General features: G+C 54.7%; 3 protein-coding genes across 5 annotated transcripts; 2 read left to right on the plus strand and 1 right to left on the minus strand.

Annotated features, from left to right (window-relative positions):
* Positions 1-2148: 2148 nt before the first annotated feature.
* LOC133495385 (serine protease HTRA1B-like) lies at positions 2149-7210 on the plus strand. Its single transcript, XM_061809968.1, is given in 10 exon segments — positions 2149-2748; positions 4429-4528; positions 4608-4722; positions 4798-4887; positions 5157-5421; positions 5424-5461; positions 5540-5654; positions 5784-5841; positions 6295-6390; positions 6583-7210. Coding segments are annotated over 10 exon segments (1485 nt in total). The 5' UTR covers positions 2149-2309; the 3' UTR covers positions 6752-7210.
* Positions 7211-7763: 553 nt separating this feature from the next.
* Positions 7764-12924, minus strand: c22h10orf88 (chromosome 22 C10orf88 homolog). 2 transcript variants are annotated; one of them, XM_061809539.1, is made up of 7 exons: positions 12702-12924; positions 12159-12303; positions 11594-11791; positions 11150-11210; positions 10382-10576; positions 10129-10271; positions 7764-8461 (listed from the first exon to the last, which is right to left on the minus strand). In XM_061809539.1, exons 1-7 carry the CDS (start codon positions 12787-12789, stop codon positions 8233-8235), a joined length of 1059 nt encoding a protein of 352 aa, XP_061665523.1. In that variant the 5' UTR covers positions 12790-12924; the 3' UTR covers positions 7764-8232. The 2 variants fall into 2 exon arrangements, with proteins under 2 accessions (XP_061665523.1, XP_061665524.1); XM_061809540.1 differs by having other exon boundaries at positions 12159-12300; positions 12702-12922.
* Positions 12925-13004: 80 nt separating this feature from the next.
* Positions 13005-18425, plus strand: asb3 (ankyrin repeat and SOCS box containing 3). Of its 2 annotated transcripts, XM_061809538.1 has the most exons (11): positions 13005-13145; positions 13242-13461; positions 14270-14440; positions 14509-14621; positions 14888-15023; positions 15797-15974; positions 16515-16727; positions 16843-16953; positions 17134-17307; positions 17647-17780; positions 18139-18425. In XM_061809538.1, exons 2-11 carry the CDS (start codon positions 13254-13256, stop codon positions 18294-18296), a joined length of 1596 nt encoding a protein of 531 aa, XP_061665522.1. In that variant the 5' UTR covers positions 13005-13145; positions 13242-13253; the 3' UTR covers positions 18297-18425. The 2 variants fall into 2 exon arrangements, 1 of the variants encoding a protein (XP_061665522.1); XR_009793503.1 differs by lacking the exons at positions 13005-13145; positions 18139-18425 and adding an exon at positions 17420-17582 and having other exon boundaries at positions 13152-13461.
* Positions 18426-18823: the final 398 nt, after the last annotated feature.

The following is an 18823-nucleotide window of genomic DNA, read 5'->3' on the forward strand; positions in this document are numbered from 1 at the left end:
ATCCCAACTCCCTCGGCTGCTTCGAGTCGGGCTCGGCGGGTTGACGCACGCGGTCCCGCGTTTGCGTTAATCCAAAGCATGCGGCGCGTGTGCGTCGTCAGGACGGCGCCGCCCTGCGCGCGACCCCCCCCCCCCCCCCCTCGAGGACGTCCTCAAAGTTCAAGAGTGCAAGATAAGGTTTGTGCCACCCAGCTAACCCAATCTCGTGCCTTTTCAAAAAGCAAAAAATGAGAACTTTCAATGACATCAGGAGAGGCCCAGTGTGCTCGCTTCAACGAGGTTGTCTGTCGGTCCCGCCGACAAAACAACCCAACCAAGCCATCGAGAGACAAAAGTCTCCTCGTTTGAGGCCGAAAATGCAATGCAAAAAGCCATAGACGGGCTATCGGCATAGATGTTCGGGCAATTCTCAACTTTACTGTTTTGTTTTCCAGAAAGGTGCATTATGACAAGAAAAACGTTTTGAAGTGCACCTGTTAAAATCTCCTTTTCTTGGTTCAACTTGGTACTCAGGCTATTTTTCATTTTGGGAAAATGCCCGGCGAATTCCGACGCATTCTGTGAAGGAGACGGTCGGCTGGTGTGGCGCTCAAACGTCAGACGACATCCACGACCACATTGGGTTGCTCAACGTTCATCCCGGAATGTCTCCTCTTTTTATTATGTACTCTGCGTTTCTTTTTGTCTTTCCTTCACTCTTCATTCAATGCGAGTCAGCGGCACCCCAGCGCCCTCTATTGAGAGTCGGGTAAAAACCACAAAAACAGGCCAAGGACGGAAACAAAAAACAAGTCCAGAACCACAAAAGGAGCACGAGGAAGGACACGGCGTCGTGTCCGTTTTCCGCCCCGACAGCTGCGAGACGTCGTTGCCGGCTGACTCAAGCTCAGCGGAATTTGATGGCCGCGGTTCCGGGAAGGGTGCGTTTGGACCGGCTCTCTCTCCAGGACTTTTTTTTTTTTTTCTCTCCTTGTGAGACGCTCACAACATCGGGCGGGGGGTCGCTCGGCAGAGTGTCACCGCCGCCATTTACCGGAACGGTCCGAGCGGGCCCCGTCCGGAACCGGAGGCTCTGTTGTTTAACGAGGCACACGTAAGAGGACGGACGGGGTGTTGCCTCGGCGTGCGCTTCCGGCATTTTGGAGTCCGACTGACTCAGCGCAGGAAAGGCAACAAGCGTGTGCCTGCTTGCGGGCAGGATTACGCAAATGCGCTTACACAAGCGCCGCTTCGAGACGCGAGCCCGATCCGTTATGTGACCGCGCGACGCATCCCTAACTCGAACCAAATGAATCCGGGTCATTCTTGAGTCTGCAGCGCTGGCTGGCAGCGGCGTAGGTGAACTACAATTTCAGCAAACTAAAACCCTTTTTGTCACTTTCCGCGTCGCGCCGCTCCTTGCGGTGCGTGCGCCGCGGCCACACGGGGGCAGTACGACGCATTTCTCAGTAAAGATGTGCTCATATTAGCTGAGGATAAAGAAGAGCTGGCAGCAAGCAGGATACTGTTTGGATTTGTCGTTTCGCTCTTTTGCGTTCACGTGTGTTGCTCAAAGTCTTTTCCTGGATGCTACATGTAGCGCACCAGTGGGATTTCCCATTATGGGTTAGCATGAAGCTAGCTGAGGTTATGTGTTTGCTTTAAAGCGCTGAAACTGTCTTTGTTCGACCGTTAATCGGACAGAGAGCGGCAACGTATTTGGACCAAAACCGTAGCGGTGCGTCCGGCGACACACCGGACGACCGATTATCACAGGTCTGAGGAGCGGGGTTCAAATCCCGCCCGTGCAGGTTTTGCATCCGGGCACTGCGCTTTCCTCCCAAAACAGGCATGGGCGACGAAATTGATGCGTCGGTTTGAATGTAAGTGGGAATGGTTGCTTGCTCGTACGTGCCCCTGCGAGTGGCTGGCGGCCAGTTCGGGGCGTACCCCGCTTCGTGAGTGTCAGCAACAGAAGATGAATGTGGTGACCCGAGTTTTGTTCGCAAAATCCCTTTGGAGTGAAAGCTGCTGCGGGAAGGCTTCAACGTTCCGCCGATGGACCCAAATGTTGGTCCTCGCCCTCGAGTTTGGCTTTTGTCGAACCGCGAGCGTTGCGATTTTGAAGCCCGGGAGGGAGGGAGGGAGGGAGGGAGCGAGCGAGCGGGCGGGCGGGGCCGTGGCCCCGCCCTGCCGGGCGACCTATCCGATCAGACGCCGCGCGCGCTGCGCCCTTTTTAAAAGCGCCCGGCCCGGCGCCGCAGCTTCAGTCCGCCGGACGAATTTTTCCGAGCGTCCGTCTCCGAACTCGAGCAGTTGTCCCGTCCGCGATGGTCGCCGTCCTCGTCCTTTTGCTGAGCGCGCTGCTCGCGCCCGCCGAGCCCTCGCCGCTGTCCGAGCGCGCCGCCGGTTGCCCGGGGACGTGCGACGAGTCCCGATGCGCGCCGCCGCCCTCGCCCGCCGAGTGCCCGGCCGGGGTCGCCCGGGACGCCTGCGACTGCTGCGCGGCGTGCGCGGCCGGCCAGGGGGAGCCGTGCGGCGGGGACGCGCGCCGCTGCGGCGACGGCCTGACGTGCGCGGCGAGCGGCGGCGTGGCCGCCACGGGCACCGTCCGGCGCAGGGCGTCGGCGGGCGTCTGCGTCTGCGCCAGCGCCGAGCCCGTGTGCGGCAGCGACGGCGTCACCTACCCGGACGTCTGCCGCCTGCGGCGACAGAGCGCCGCCGCGCGGCAGACGCTCATCGTCGTGCAGAGGGGACCGTGCGGAGAGGGTGAGTGAGGCACCGGGTCACCCGCCGGGCAACGGGTGCGCGTGCGTGAGCGTAAAAAGTGCGTGTGCGTCAGGTTGTTTTGGGTGTGTGAGGCTTTTTTTTTTGGGGGGGGGGGGCGTTAGAGCATGTTGCGAAACACTTCGGGCACGCGCGGTGTCAAAGTGGCGGCCCGGGGCTCAAAAACGCTCCCCGTGGCCCTCGAAAGCCGACAACTCGGCAGCAAGTATGAAAGCAACTGGTTCAGGTCACTTTTTCCAAAGTTGCCCTCAAAAATGTCCAAAATCGCACCAGATGCGCTCGCTTTGCCTCCATCCACACACTCTCGACGTCCGCCGCTTTCAAACGCATCGCGTGTTCCTCGCCATGAGCAGACGCAACTTTTGGTTCGTTCCAAGCAGATCGAAATGAGGTTCGGTCTCCGTGGCAACACAGCCTTGTCCTCATTTGTCATCGCGAGCCGATATCGGCGTTTCTGGGAGTCATTTTGGGAAGTCATTTGTCGTCAACGAATCACAATTCGGTACAATTTGTGGGGGGGGGGGGTTCCTGGCGACAGTCCGGATGGCGAACAGAGCTACAGAGGCCGATTTTTGGACCAATTCAACGTTTCATTTGTCGAGCTTGTCTGAAAACTTTCTCGAATTTTTCCAAAAGTAAAAAGGACGCCGAGGTGGGCAAATGGTCAACTATGCGGCCTCCGACGAGGTCTGGAACGCGTTTGGCGCGGTGAGTCATCGCCGCGAGACGTAGAATCTGGGTCAGACGTGATTTAACCCAGATTTGAGCGCGTCGAAATGTTTTTCTTTCTTTCTTTCTTTCTTTCTTTCTTTCTTTCCCACTGCCTGCGCGGACGCGCTTGGATACGCCGTCAACACAACAAGCGTCGCGCGGTGACGCGGCGAGCTCAGGAATCTTCCCGGGTTCGGACTCGTCCGCCCGCGCTTGGGATCAGATAGCGGGATGACATTGTTGATAAACGCCGACTGCTGCTGGATTGGCCTTCAAATGTGTCAATGGGGCCATCGAGCTTGACCTGATTTTCGGGCACTCGCAGGCAAGCCTTTGGCCGCTACTGCCTCACGCGCGCCGTCTTTCCCCTTTGACTCAGTCAGCCGTCAGAAATCAATCAAGCGACGTCCTTGGCCTCAGGTACAAGGTCGACAGTTGAAAGCCGGTCAAGGTTTGCGCTAGATGACAGAAACGGCGTCGAGGCACTCGTTCGCTACTCAAATCGGAGTGACGAAACGTAGCTACATGACGGCTAAAAGAAATTGGGTGTAAAGCCGAGTGGAGACCAGCAGAAATCCGGCCGGTCGTGGAAGGAAGTGGCCAGTCAGCATCAAGGATGTCGGGGCCATCTGAAATCCGTTTCCAGGGGCGTGGCGGCCGATCGTTTTCCCCCTTCCAGGCAATTCCAAGAGGCGGGCGTCTCCCGAGCGCTCGCATCTGGAGCGCGACCCGCCGCACGCGTTACGTAAGACCCGTCTTGGCCGGCGTCCTTTGTTTTCATTAGCGCCGCACGCGCGTCTCGTGTTTGGCCCGATGACTGAGCAAACTTTGGGGACCGGCGTGCTTTTGATTATGAATCGGCGATGCACTTCCGAAGGTCCGAGTCGGTCTCGGGGGGCCTTCGAGCGGGCGCTCGGTCGGCGGGCGCTGACGTCATCTCGGTCCCAGCAGGTCACAAGAACCCCGACAGTCTTCGCCTCAAGTACAACTTCATCGCTGACGTGGTGGAGAAGATCGCGCCCGCCGTGGTTCACATCGAACTTTACCGCAAGTACGACGACGGCGGTGAGTCAGACGCGGACCTTCCGTTACCGCTGGTAACGACCGACCCCCCCCCCCCCCTCGCCCAGGATGATTTACTCCAAGCGGGAGATGGCGGTCGCCAGCGGCTCGGGTTTCATCGTGTCCGAAGACGGACTCATCGTCACCAACGCCCACGTGGTGGCCAATAAGCATCGAGTAAAGGTAGGCGTGGCCAAGGCAAGTCCGGTAAAGAAAGAGAACGAGGAGACGCGGTGACGTTTGGCGTCGTGCCCGCAGGTGGAGCTGAAGAACGGCGCCACGTTCGACGCCAACATTTTGGACGTTGACGAGAAGGCCGACATCGCGCTCATCAAAATCAACGTCTACGTAAGTCGCCGTCCCGGTCTCGTCGTTACATAATCGGGGGGGGGGGTCCTCAGAATGGTCGCAATCGTTAAAACGTGAACGCACGCAAAGTCAAATGTGAGGTCAAAGGGGAAAGTATGTTCAAAGTGATGAAATTGGAGATGGAATCTGCGGGAATTCATGAAGGGGAAGTCAAGGGTCAAATCCAGGATTCCACGAGACATGAAATCAAAGTGGGTCTGGGGGGGGCGTCGGCGGTCCACGTGAAAACTTTTCCGTTGGCGCTTCAGAGCAAACTGTCGGCGCTGCCGCTGGGCCGCTCGGCCGACCTCCGCCCCGGCGAGTTCGTGGTGGCCGTCGGCAGCCCCTTCTCGCTCCAGAACACGGTGACCACCGGCATCGTCAGCACCGCCACCAGGGGCGGCAAGGAGCTGGGCCTGCGCAACTCCGACATGGACTACATCCAGACGGACGCCATCATCAACGTGAGCGGGCCGCGCGGACCCGCCGAGGAGGGCCGCCAAAGCGTTTTTCTGACTTTGCCGCTTTTGCTCAATTACAGTACGGCAACTCGGGAGGTCCGCTCGTCAACCTGGTGAGTCCTCGCCCTCGCCCTCGCGCGCCGACTCGGCGCGAGGCGGAAGGTCGTAACGAGCGGCGTCGTGTGCGCTAGGACGGCGAGGTGGTGGGCATCAACACGCTGAAGGTGACGGCGGGGATCTCCTTCGCCATCCCGTCCGACAAAATCCGCCAGTTCCTGAGCGAGTCGCACGAGCGGCAGGCCAAAGGTAGGCGGCCTTGGAAAGTTTTTCTTCGGGATTTGCATTTTGGTGTGTGTGTGTGTGTGTGTGGTTAAACACGTACCAACCAGTACTTTTTTTTTTGTTTTTTTCCGACGTCTTGCGTTTCTTTTGTAGGAAGGACCAACGGCAAGAAGAAGTACATCGGCATCAGGATGATGAGCCTCACGCCTACGTGAGTGTCGCGCACGCACATCTCACGCAGCGCACGCCGCCGCCGCCCCCTCCGAAACACGACGGCACGCGAAATAATTTCGACTTTTGACCGCCGGACATTCCCGGCGCTCTGCTATCACCGCAATGCGGTGACAGGGCGGTCCAATCGGGACAAAAGCGTCCTTTCCCTGACATGCAAACGTGCGGCGGAAAGATGGACGACACCAAATCGTCGCTAGCCAACCGAAATCAAGTCAAGGGAGGCGCTCGCTGTCGTCCCAGTCGCAATCGGAAGCGACGCACGAGAGAAGGTCAACTCCCCCCACCCCCCCCCCCACCCGAGTAAAAGTCGCAAACTTGTGCAAGGATGCAGAGCCTGCACGAGAATAGTAGTGTAAATACTGGCGTCGTTCCCGCAGGCCAAAAAGCAGCCGCGACGCGCCAAATCCTTTCTTTTGTTTTTGTCCTCCAGTCTGGCCAAGGAGCTGAAGGACAGACAGTCGGACTTCCCGGACGTCACGTCGGGCGCTTACGTCATCCAAGTGCTCAGCGGGACCCCCGCCGAGTCGTGAGTGGCGTTTTCCTGGCCTTTGTTGACTGTCACTTTGAAAAGGCTTCGCGGGCGTTTGTCGCCTTCGTGACCTTTTCCCCGTGCACGATCGCGTCTTTGTTTTCATGCCGTTCTTCGCGTTTGCGTCGGTGACCTTTTTTTTCTCTCTCTCGTCCGACGTATTTTGACTTTTGACTGTTCCCGACGCAGCGGCGGCCTGCGCGAGGGCGACGTCATCATCAGCATCAACGGCGAGCGCGTGTCGTCGGCCGCCGACGTGAGCGCCGCCATCGGGCGCGACGGCGCCTTGCGCGTGGTGGTGAGGCGGGGCAACGAGGACGTCATCCTCTCCGTGGCGCCCGAGGACGTCGAGCCGTGAGCCCCCCCCCCCCGCCGCGCCGCGAGTGGACCGCCTGCTGAGCTGAGGGACGTTCCGGGCGTACCCTCGGGAGAGACCTTGCGTCACACACGCACAACAAAATCAAGCCTCGTTTTCCAGTTGTTTTGATGTCTGTGACCAGTTTTCTACACAGAAAATCAATTTTTTATTTTTTTAATAGCCCTTTTGGTGTTTCTATCATGGCGTTTTGTAAAAATGGTTTTTTGGTGGTGTTTTTATCATTTTGTAAATCATGTCTTTGTAAAGTTTTGTGGAATCTGTTGTTTCAAATGTAATTGCAATTTTGGGGTTTTTTTTGTCTCTTGGATGGGTTTGCAACAATTCATGCATTCATTGATTCACTTGATTTATTTTCCTACGATCCAATTTCATGACTGTCTTCATGTCTATTGGAGGAAATTTTACAGATTAAAATATCCATTTTTTTAAAAAGGTAAATGGCCTTCCTTGCGTGTTTTGTAATCCCAAGTAAATTGTTAAAATGCAAAAAAAAAAAAAAAAGTCGGGGGAAACATCCTTGGGTGAAATGTTCCCAGCAGGTTTTCTTCCACGACGGCGATTGGATCGTTACTGAATAGATTCCGATCCTGTCATTCGACATGAAGCAACACCGTCTTCCAATGGAGTCGACAACCACGAATCGTCATACAAGTTCGATTGTTTTCAAAAGTTTCTATGGTGTGCGACATTTGCATTTTTTTTAAAGTGACTATAATGCTACCGTGTCTGCAGTGGTGCCATTTTTTAATCACGTACTCTCTTTTGTCTGATGTTGCATCTTTGTTTTAAATGCGTCTTTTGTCTTATTTTCAACCCACATGCTAGGTTTGTGTGTATGTATATATATATATATATATATATATAGGTAGGTATGTGTATAGGTAGTCCATACATTGTACTAAATCCAAGTGGAGCCGGCCTAGTGGCCTGGTGGGGGTATTGCGGCATCCCGTGGCTCTCAAGTCAGAAGCAACCACAACAAGCTGTGACTAGAAATATTGTTTTTATTGGTTGTGAACGCCGTCGGAAGCCGCGTGTTACAAACAGGACGCTAGCCGGCGAGCGTTGAGAAAAAAAAAAAAAAAAAAATCAACGGAAGCGTCGGGCGCCAAGTGGCGGTTGGCCAATATGGCGCCCAGTGAAATGTTAGCATGATGTCATGTTTATTGATGAAGAAGTCGACATTATGTAAGCTCGCGTCACTCTGGTTCATTTCCTGGAACGTTTACGTGTGCCGCTGGTGCGCTGCCGACCAGTTTCTGGGAAGCCACCGGAGGCGATTCAATACTTTGTTAGTGCACGAGAGGCCATTTTTCAGCTTTCTGTACTTTTGACCACGCTCCTTTGGGATTCGCGCTCCCGTCCCGTTCAACAAACGGCTGAAAGCGTTCCCCCCACCTTCCTCGAGCTCGAAAATTTTGAACGACCCCCCCGGAAAAAACTCGCAAGTCGTGTCACCGTTAAATCGAGTTAGCGTCGTACTTCACCAGCGGTTCCGTCTCTTGGTTAGTGCGGACTTTGGACCGCGCCTCTTCGTCCGGGCCAGGTGACCCCGGGCGCCCTCTCGCCCGGTCCCCGAGCAAGGCTTTCTCCAGCTTGCGCTCCAGAGCGTCCAGGCGGCGGTCCACGTGCTCCTTCAGACGGCGCTCCATCTCCTCCAGGCGGCGCTCCATCCACGCGTCCGCAGCCCTGGAAACGACAAACGGCCGTGAGGAGCAAAAGGCCCGCCCGCTGGCCCCTTTCGAATCGGATGGGATTTCATTTTGCATATTCCCAGCAGAACCAGAAAAAAAAAAAAAAAAAAAAAAAAAGGCAAAATCTGTAGAATGGAAAAACTTGGAATAATACTTTTCTGCAAGTGTTTTGGCAACTAAAAAAATTGCTTCAAAATGTCTCAACCAAATGATTTCAATCAATTTGAAATGTTAGTACAGATTGATGGAAATCGCGGGCCGCCGAAGATGATTGGGTGGAACGGATCTGGCCCCGGGCCTGGAGTTTGCAAACTTTACAAGTGGTCGCTTCAAAAAAAAAAAAAAAAAAAAAAAAAAGTTATTTTACCGCTTTTTTCCTTTTTTTCCCCCCAATAAAATAAATCGGTGCTAGCGATCCCCATCGGCGTCGGCCCCCGGAAATCGAGGTCGGGCCCGGTCAGGATGGCGTTCGAGTGCCGCCAAACAAGCGGAAAATGTTGACGGCAGCCGTCCTTTGTGGTTTCTCTCTTGAACACCGCTGATGTCTCGCGTTTTACCGATGCTAAGCTAACGCCCGACATTCCAAGAAGCCGCTCTGCGACTCGTGAGAACGTTCTCGGGCATTTTGTGGCTTGTTCGGCCGCGCTCGAGCGCCAGCTAAAAATAAAACATCGGCGGCGAAGAAGGCCGAGCTGACCGACCGCCGCAAAAACTTTTTTAAGAGCCCGCGACAGATCGGATTCCAGATGCGCGGCGCTTGAACACGTACCGCAACAAAACCAACGGCACGCCCGGCCGAGAAGGCGTCGACGTGAAAGTGAAGACTTGAAGCAGATGTCAGAGCTGACGCTGGTCCAAAACGCTGACACGCTCCAAAGTAGCGACAAACAGATGTGCGCCGCCTCGGCTCGCCGGACGAAAGACAAACGCACGCGGCACAATCAAATGAAGATGACGCGCAGATGGCGCCGAAACACTACTTATGTCCGAATGAAGCTCTTGGACTCACTTCAAAGTAGAGATGCAACAGGACGGCGGCAAAGCGCTACTTTTACTGCTGGGGCCTAGACAAACACATCTGTCACCAGTCAGTCAAAGGCTACTTTGAGACAAACAAAGACTGGTCGCTGCGGAAATGACAAACAAGACGACAGCAAAAGGAGCCCCATCCAAGAGTCCCGGCGGCGGCCGACTTCAGCGCGTCCGTGTGTTTTTCCTTTGGGCAAGGGCGGCGTCCGCTCGCGTCTATCAAAGAAGGCTTTTGTGGGGCCGCGAGCACAATGGCGCCGCTGTCCCCTTGCCGCTGTTGCCGTGGCAACCGACGGAGGGCAAACGCGCTTTTGTCCGGGGGCGCCGAGTAGACGGGGGGGGGGTGCGCCCCGGATTGGTCACCAGTCAACTTTTGTCATTTGTGGATTGTGTTTTGGCACCAATGGATCCCGACGGGACGATTCCACGCTTTGGCCCGGACCATCCGTGGAAAATTGGCAAAAAATGTAGAGACGGTTGTTGTCCAAAGTGAAAGCGGATGTCTTATTTTGACAAGGTTGAAATTCCGAGTCGAGTATTTCGACCAGACCTCCAAACGAATGAGTCATTTTTTCCAACTCCACACCAGGTCACAAAATGGACGGCTGAAACCAGCGCGGTCGCTGAACTTACGGCGTCCGGTCCCGGTCCAGTCGAAGCCGCGTCACCTGTCCGCACACCTTGCGCAGCATCTCCGGGGGCGGGGCCCCGGCCTTCAGGACGCGGCGCACCATCTCGTCCGGCACGAGGTCGTCGGGGGCAGAGTCCGCCGCGGCCTGACGACACGGTTACGCTTTCATTTTTGCGAGCCGCTTATCCTCAAAAGGACCCCCTGAACCGGTCCCCCGCACGTGCCACACTGCCGCTCGGGTCTCGGCGGGCTTACCTTCTGCTGGAGCCGCAGCATCTCCATCAGGTTCTGAGCGCCCGGCGACAGGCTGGCGCCCATCTCGTCCACCAGGCCGCGAACCCGCCGAAGGTCGACGGCGCCGCCGTCGCGGGCCGGGGGGGGCCGCGGCGGGCGGAGCCCCACCAGCGCGCCGCACAGCAACACGTTGCTTCGACCCGACAGAGACAGCAGCTGGGGGAGGGGGGGGCGGAGTCGGAAGGTTTTTGAGCCGTTAGCGAACAGCGCCACAATCGAATCTTGGAAAAAGCCGCCAATGTTTTTTTTCCGCCACGACGACGACGATCGCCACCCACTCGTGCCGCACGTCCACCAATCTCTGGCAGCTCAACTCTAAAGTTCAATATTTCATTTTTAAGAGATGCATCATTACTCGGTTTTTGCTGAACATTTTGACTTTATTCCTATCACATTTGTTCTTTTATCCTCGAGTATAGATGGTTTCCCTGCAATATCATTTGATATTTATAGTTGTAAACTCTTTCTTCAGTGTCAGATAATATTCCGTCGATTTTTTTTCTCGGTAATATTTTCAGCTCAGGTTACTGTTTTTCCTATAAAACCACCAACATTTTTCCCTCTCTCTCTTATATATTTTTCATTTCAAATTTGGACTTTATTGTCTTCTTTTTTTGGGAGCAAGCTTAAAACTTTCCAGAGACCCTCAAAGAACGACGAGTGCTTCGTCTCATTAATGCTCCTCAATTTCATTTTGTCATGATGATGGGAGATGAATGCGCGCTTCACCTTCACGTCGCAGGATGACGGCGCGGCGTCCAGTCTCAGCTGCTTCCTGTAGAAAGGTCCCCTGGCCACGCAAGCGAGAAAAAGAGCATGACTTTGACTTTTACGATGGCGCATAAACAAGCGCTCACAGCGACGTTTACACTTCGGCCCGATTCCGAGCAGGAGCCGGCAAACTTTTTAAAAGCCAGCCCGATTTCGAGGGTACCGATTGATGCGAATTTCTGACCACTTTGGGGGGGGGGGAGAACAAAAAAGTGCCTTCATTTTATGTTATGACGAACATTTGGGAAGCTCAAGTGCTAATTCGCCGAGTCGTCAATATTTAAGGCAAAAGAAACGAGAGCGCAAGCCAAGTTTGGAAGGCAATTTTCAAGACGTTATTCGGCCAAGCGTCCAAACGAGGACTCGTCAGACGCGAGGTTCTCCAGCCGGCCGACGACTGACCTGTCGCCGAGGCGGACGCGGTCCTGCTTGTCCCCCCGGACCGTGGCGCAGTATTCGCCCGTGGGCAGGTACACCTCCATGGTCCGAGCCTCGCTCACCAGCGTCAGGCGGCTGATGGCGGCGGGGCCGCAGCTCAGCGTCAGGACGCAAGGCTCCGCCTCGGCGCCGTGCGCCCGCTCCAACAGGACGCCGCCGTCCCTGAGAGTCCGGGGCGACAAGGCACGTTTGGAGACGCGCAACGGAAGCCTTCTCGCAAGCGTATATTCTTTATCTCCAGCGTAGAAGCACTGACATTACTGGCTTAGCGTGTCCAGTCAGCCGTATCTGAGCTGTCTGTCTGTCTGTCTTGTACTGCCCTCGGGTGGCCAAGTTGGACACACCAGGAGCGGCACAACGCACATTGAATTCAAGTAGAGGATGTGCAAAAACGGTTTCATTCGACGATGTCATGAGCGTATGTTCACATGGAGCACGGCGTTACAGAGAGTATTATTTCTTTCATCTCGGTTTTGTTGGTCTCGACTGGTTTCCTGAACCGACCGGCGACTTCTTTGCGGCGTCCTACCCGATTCTCTCCGTCAGCTTGTGTTCCTCTTCGCCGTCGCCATCATCCGGCGCCGTGACGTGGACCGCCCGCACCACGTCGACCAGGCGGCGGCCTTCGGTTCGACACTGCCACGCCGCTCCGATCGTCACGGAGACGGACGCTACTTGGGGGAGATAAACAAAAACATTACTGCTATTTCCCCTTTAAAGGGAATATTAAAAATAATGCCATAGTCATCGATTAGCGTTGAGACAGAATTGACAAACCATTGACCTTTCGCTAATGTTGCCTGTATTGATGGTCTTATTTTGGTGGCTGCAATTTAACTAACCATGTAAAGCATTCGCTGAGTCCTCTCAATGAGAAGTCATATAATCTATAATATCACATCTACTAAACCCGACTTGCACAATGGTTATCAATCTATTATCATGGAGAACAAGAAGGGATTGGACCGAAGCACGTCGTACAGAATCATTTGGATAAAACAATGAACAATGAAATGTGCTCCGCGCTTGCATTCGATAGCAACTTGCAAAGATGAAGCAGTAATAATCATACGTGACATGTCTCCCGCGTCAAACTGTTCATTTAATGACGCCGATTTGCGGTCTTCATCTTCGCATAACTTCTGGCGAATTGTGACCATGAACGGACTCCACTGCAAGTGTTTAGCTGCTCAAAGAAAAGAAAAAGAAATCTGCGGACTTCGTTTCCAAGGCGAAACGTCCACACGAGAAAGGCGTCCGCTTCCGCTTCCGGGTGCGAAGGTGGGGTCCGCCTCCGCTTCCGGGTGCGAAGGTGGCGTCCGCCTCCACTTCCGGGTGCGAAGGTGGGGTCCGCCTCCACTTCCGGGTGCGAAGGTGGCCTCCTCTCCCCCCCCCCCCACTTCCGGGTCTCGCGACCAGCTGCTCGCTGGTCGGTTCCGTGACATTTTCCTTTCGTTTTCAAGTATTCCACCGTTGTTATCCGGGGCCGCCCGCCGTGTTGTAAATCGTCGACAAGGTATAAACCTGGAGAATGGCCGCCATGAGGCGCTCCAGTCCAAATCCAAATCAAGTCCATTTACGCTCGTCTAACGCGACGTTTTTACTGCGCTAGCTCCGACTCGGGATGGACTTCAGCGAGTGCTACGAGGACTCCGTGTCCCTCGTGGCCGCCGCGGCTCGCAGCGGGTCCAGGAGGCGACTGAGGCTGCTCATCCGCCAGGGTCGCAGCGTCCACCGCGCGGACAACCGAGGCTGGAGGGCCCTCCACGAGGCGGCCGCCGCCGGCGACGTCGGCTGCCTCAAGGAGATCCTGTCTGCGGTCGCCATGACTGGTAAGCGCTCCGGAGAGCGTCTCTTGGCTTCCGGTGATTTTTTTTGTTTTTGTTTTTTTACCCTCATCATGTACGAGTGTACTGTTAAGTGCTAAATGACGTGAAGAAGCTGGGGCCCAACTGTCAAATCTGCCTGATCCCGAGGACCAAAAACCAGCCGCCAGTGGATATGTTTCCAATAACGAGAAGTGAAGCGTGAAGTTTTCGGTTTTTTTTTGTTTTTTTTTTTTCCTCTCACCTGTGTTCTTTGACCTCCGTGACGCACAAGATGGCGTCGTCGGAAACCTATCCACTTGGAGGTGGTGGCGGAGACTCACTCCACTCAACTTTTGACTTCGAAGCCGGTCCAAAAGTGCTCGCGTCCGACTAGGAGACTTCTGCGCACAACACCGGGCCACATTCTGCCCACCGCTACCTTCCAATGCGAAATGACATTTTGTAGGCGTGATTTTCAGTGCGAAGCCCTAACCCTTGCGAGGATGAGCTGCACAGAAAACGGATGTATGGATAATGCGATCTCACAGGATATGAAAACTGCAGATTTACCACGTCTATCCCCACCTAACCGACAGTCTAGAAAATGACTTTCAATGTAGAAATTAGGCAGGAAGTTTCCTGCTGAAAAGCGTTTTAGCCAAATTTGGATGATTTGATATCACGTATGAGTGGTGAAATAAATGGATTTTTTTTTTTTTTAATTAACCATACTGTAATTTGTCGAGACGTAGCCGTACATGCACGCCATTCAACACTGAGGCAAAAAGTGCAGAGAACCGACGGACGACGGATCGTGTTTTCCCGTCCGCAGGCGTCTCGTCGGCGGCCTTCAAGGCCTACGTCAACTCCAGCACCCACGAGGGCGAGTCGGCCTGCTACCTGGCGGCCGAACGGGGCCACCTGGACGCCGTCCTCCTCCTCCTGAAAGCCAGGGCCAACGCGGACCAGCTCACCAACGACCTCTCCTGTCCGCTCTACGCAGGTAAAAATTGCGCCGCGTCGCGTTTGAGTCGCTAAGTAACGCCGCCGCCCCCCCCCCCCCCCCCACAGCGGTTAGCAACGGCCACGGGGACGTGGTGCGCCTCCTGCTGGCCAAGGGCGCCAAGGTCAACGGGTCGCACACGGCTTCCTGCTGGACGTGCCTCCATCAAGCCGTCTATCGGGTGAGTGCCGCCCGTTGCTGAAGATAAAAGACGTTTAGATAAAGGGTTGGCTTTTATATTCAAGTTTTGAAGTCGTCTGCCAGCTTCAAATATCAGTCGGCCCCGGAAAAGCCACAACGTCAGGGTCCAAGTCTGATTAGCGTGAATTTATCTGTTGTTCCTTTGGTCACTTTTGTGCTCGAGGGCCACATTTTGACACGCGGGGCAGCTCATTCGCATATCGGTTAAAATGACCCCCCAAAAATTTCTGAGCTGTGCTCTTGCAGGACCACGTGGACATCGTGAGCATCCTGGTCCTGAAGTCGGCCAACCTGGAGGCGCGTGACGACTACAACATCACGCCGCTCTTCCTGGCGGCGCAGTACGGGCGGCGGGAGTGCCTGGAGGTCCTGGTGCACGCCGGTAAGATGTTTGACGCTGGGAATCGCACCCTCTCTACTGGAAAGTGAGCGAGGCGTTGAGCGCAGGCTAGGCCAGAGGTGCGAAAACCGGAAAAGTGCAAGGTCGTCTTTGCCGTGCAGGCCTTCCGCTTTGAGGACTTTTGAACAGGCGATTTTTCTCGCGCGCTCCTCTTCAAGGTTGGTTGTGGAACCGGCGATCACACGACCTCTCCCACACGCCGCTCAGCGCCACCCTCAAATCCAACCGCATTTGGGCAAATACAGCGCAACCTTTGTTTTCATGAGCAACGACCCTTGCTATTCCAACATCTCAAACGGAGTCCTATGAAATCCAGAGCAACATTTCCCAGAGGACACAATGTACATCCGATTCATCGCTTTCAAACACACGCAAGAATATTCATGGAAAAAGTCCGTTAATTTGCTACGGTGAAATATAAATGACTAATGTTGTAAGTTGAAGACCTTTGAGGCTATATTGTTGATGAGAGAGGCGTGACAATTTGCGAGTATCTTGAATGACGCCGCGTTTCGCACCTTCTTTATCAAATGGCAAAAACGGAGCTTCGGGTCGTATCTCGTGAAAGAGGTTCAGCGGACGGCAAGGCGTATCCCACAATAACAAGCTTCCTGGTTTGCATCCTGCCCATTTATTTTGGCCTTCAAAGCAAAGTAAACAATCAGGAAAGTACTCCAGCTACCGTGAGTGCTGCTTGCTTGTTGGAAGCAATAAAAAGGATATTTAAAAATGTTTGTTGTTTTTAAAACCTGCAGGCGCCAACGTGAACACGCAGGCCTCGGACCTGGCCTCGCCGCTCCTGCTGGCGTCCCAGGAGGGTCACCTGGCTTGCGTGGACTTCCTGTTGGAGAACGGCGCCGACCCCAACATGGCGTGCAGCCGCGACTGGCGGCAACTTCCCATCCACGCCGCCGCACAGTTCGGCCATCTCGGGTAGCCGCTGGCTTTATGGGCAGAATCGTTTTTGAAAAGACGCTACGTGCGTGTGGCGATGGCCTGGCTGTGCAATTCAATGTCAATCTGTGACATTTTCGAGGGGTGCGCAGGTATTTTGTTTGCCACGCGTGCACAAGCCTTAGTCTCAAGCTTTAAAAGGCGGCTGCGGCTGCGCTCCGTTGGAGTGACGTGAACGCCTAATGGCGGCCGGTTTACGCCAATTATGTTTGGCATTCGACTGGATTAAAACAATCTGCTCGCTCCTCGGACCAAAGCAATTTGGGGACTCGCCAAATTGTTTTGATTTGAGATGAGCGTACTCATTTTCTGCAAAACACTAACAGCCAATTTGGATTTCCTGCCACGTTAAAATCGATTGGCCGCAGATGTGAACGGGCGCCCTCCTGCCGAGCTATTGAAAATCAATTTAGTGACGCGATCGTGGAACGGCGCGACAGCGAGCGCCGCCTGCCTCGTGACGTCGCACCGACGCGACGGGCGTGCGGCTCGCTGACTCCTCGTCCGCCGGGTCCGCAGGGTTCTCCGGAGGCTGATCGGCGTCACGGATCGCAAGTGCGACCGCGGCGAGTGCTCGAAGAGCCCCCTCTGCGTGGCCGTGCACGGCGGCCAAGCGGCGAGCGTGAAGCTGCTTTTGGACCAAGGCTTCAGTCCCGACGGCCAGGACTGCGACTGCGACTGCGACTTCTGGATGGACTCGCCGCTCTCCCTCGCCTTGAAGCAAAGGTTCAGGTGGGTTGACGTGGGCCGGGTCCTTGGCGGACTGATTTCAAATTAGCGGAGCGTAAACAGGAAGTCAGCGGTTCCGTTTTCTGGACTCGTTTGTGACATTCAACCTTTGCGGCAGTGAGGCGGCGGGGATGCTGCTGGCGGCGGGAGCCGGTTTGCGTATGTCGGAGTGGGGAATGGTGTTGGCCCAGGACAACGCAGACATGCTGAAACTGGTCCTGGACCACAGGTGATAACGTCGAAAGCCACACCCCTCCGGCGGTTTTTGTTGCCCGTCGACAGCTGCGGTGTCCGCTCCGCTCGTTTTGTGCGACAGCACGAGAGCTTCTCCCGGTTGCGTGCGACGCAAGGGTGGCGAGAGGCGGCGTCTCGTCTGTAACGAAAGCGTTTTGTCGTTCCGCCCCGGCAGGTGGCTGCGGCCCTCGAGCGAGGAGGCGGGCGGCCGCCGCAAGACTGCGCTGGAGACGGAGGAGTTGGAGGAGATGTGGACGGTGGCGGAGGGCCGCCTGAAGTCCGCCGGCACCTGGCTTCCGCTTCTCCTCAAGGCGGGACTGGAACCTCGTCTTGCGCTGGGCCGCGGCATGTGCGTGTCGCTCACCTCGCTCGTTATTTCGAACTTGTTCCATTCCGGTTTGTAAACGGGCCTCAAAAATCACTACCGGCTTTTCGTTAACATTTGAATGTAATTGCTGAAGGTGTGCAAAGACTTCAAGGCACGACCCGAAATGCGGACAGCGCTCCGTCCTCGGATCTTTTTTTTTTTTTTTTAATGAATCGTAATCTTCAGACCTCCTCGACCGCAAACGCACTCAACTGTCTTATCAGTCACGACCGAGTTTGAACACGTCGGCAAGTGAGGCAAGTTTCCTCAGAATGAAGTTCCGATCGGATACGTTGTCCGTCGTCTCGTTTCTGCTTCCAGACTGGAGGAGGCCGACAGCGATGTCCTGAACTTTTTCCTCCAGTTCCGCAACTGGTCCACGATGGACCCCGTTTCCCGAGACCTTCTGTGCCGAAGACGGGCGGAGGGGACGTGGCGACCGCTCCCGCAATTTGGTAGCGGCCTTTCTTTATCTGCACAATGGCTTTTCCCAGTTCCGAGGATGATTTCCAACTTTGTGATGGTGACCGGTTTCAAAAAAAAAAAAAAAAAAAAAAGTCCATTTTTGTCTGTCGGTGTGAGTGTGAACAAAATTTGTCTGTCTGTGCTCTGACGTCGGCCGGCTACCCGTGCAGGGTGGACAAAGCCCCCCCCCCCCCCATACTGCCGTACGAGATGAGCGAATGAACGGTCGATACATTTGAAACAAAGAAATGCTTTTGAATGACGCGCACGCGCACAAAGCAAAACGGAAGAACGGGCGCCTTCGCAAAGCCGTCTGTCTACATTTCCCGTCTGGTCTCCGCCCCGTAGACTCGATCCCGGACCTTTCGCACCTGTGCCGACTGCGCGTCCGGACGGTGATCGGTCCGGACGTGGTGAAGAGGAGGGACGTGGTCCGGGGGCTCCCCGTGCCCGAGCTCCTCCGAGACTTCCTGCGCTTCGACGACGTTCAAATGCCGGCTGTTTGAAACGTGCCCGCTGCACAAAGGGCGAGTTCAGCGCCAGTGGAATTTGTATATTTTTCAAAGTTGAAACTGATATATGAAAAACAATCACGTTAGAGTTTATACCTTTCTGAAATAAAATCATTCATGTGATTGGTGCGAGCAAGTGTCTGTCAATTATGCGAACTGGGAATGAAATGTCGATCAATAAGTGGGGGCCCACTGAGCAGTATAGACGAAACATTTGTGACGTACAAGTATTTAATGGACGTGAACAATGAATCCAAATGTACTGTTTCTTTTTAACACGATTCATTTAAATTCCAGATGCAGAAGAGGCAAATGAGATCTTTTTTTTTTTTTTTTTTTAACAAATATTGAACATACATGTACATCAAGTTGTTCATTTTCGGGCATACGTTTTTAAAATGTACAAATATACAGTATGATATATTGGACAGCTGCGGCATCGTACGGCAAGCGGACCGTTTTGACTGAATTTGGGCCGCGGCCGGTTGGGGGTTTTCCCCCCGCCTCTTGCCCGCGACCCT

This window comes from Syngnathoides biaculeatus, chromosome 22, assembly GCF_019802595.1.
Source record: "Syngnathoides biaculeatus isolate LvHL_M chromosome 22, ASM1980259v1, whole genome shotgun sequence".
Classification (NCBI taxonomy): domain Eukaryota; kingdom Metazoa; phylum Chordata; class Actinopteri; order Syngnathiformes; family Syngnathidae; genus Syngnathoides; species Syngnathoides biaculeatus.

What these genes read in the sequence shown, in the direction of transcription:
- c22h10orf88 (XM_061809539.1), bottom strand. Translation starts at nt 12,789, where the DNA reads ATGGTCACAATTCGCCAGAAGTTATGCGAAGATGAAGACCGCAAATCG. An exon ending in AAGCTGACGGAGAGAATCGG is followed by an intron (nt 11,792 to 12,158) that starts GTAGGACGCCGC and finishes CCGGACTCTCAG; the next exon opens with GGACGGCGGCGTCCTGTTGG. An exon ending in TGCTGCGGCTCCAGCAGAAG is followed by an intron (nt 10,272 to 10,381) that starts GTAAGCCCGCCG and finishes CCGTGTCGTCAG; the next exon opens with GCCGCGGCGGACTCTGCCCC.
- asb3 (XM_061809538.1), top strand. Translation starts at nt 13,254, where the DNA reads ATGGACTTCAGCGAGTGCTACGAGGACTCCGTGTCCCTCGTGGCCGCC. An exon ending in AAACTGGTCCTGGACCACAG is followed by an intron (nt 16,954 to 17,133) that starts GTGATAACGTCG and finishes CCGCCCCGGCAG; the next exon opens with GTGGCTGCGGCCCTCGAGCG. An exon ending in CTTGCGCTGGGCCGCGGCAT is followed by an intron (nt 17,308 to 17,646) that starts GTGCGTGTCGCT and finishes TTCTGCTTCCAG; the next exon opens with ACTGGAGGAGGCCGACAGCG.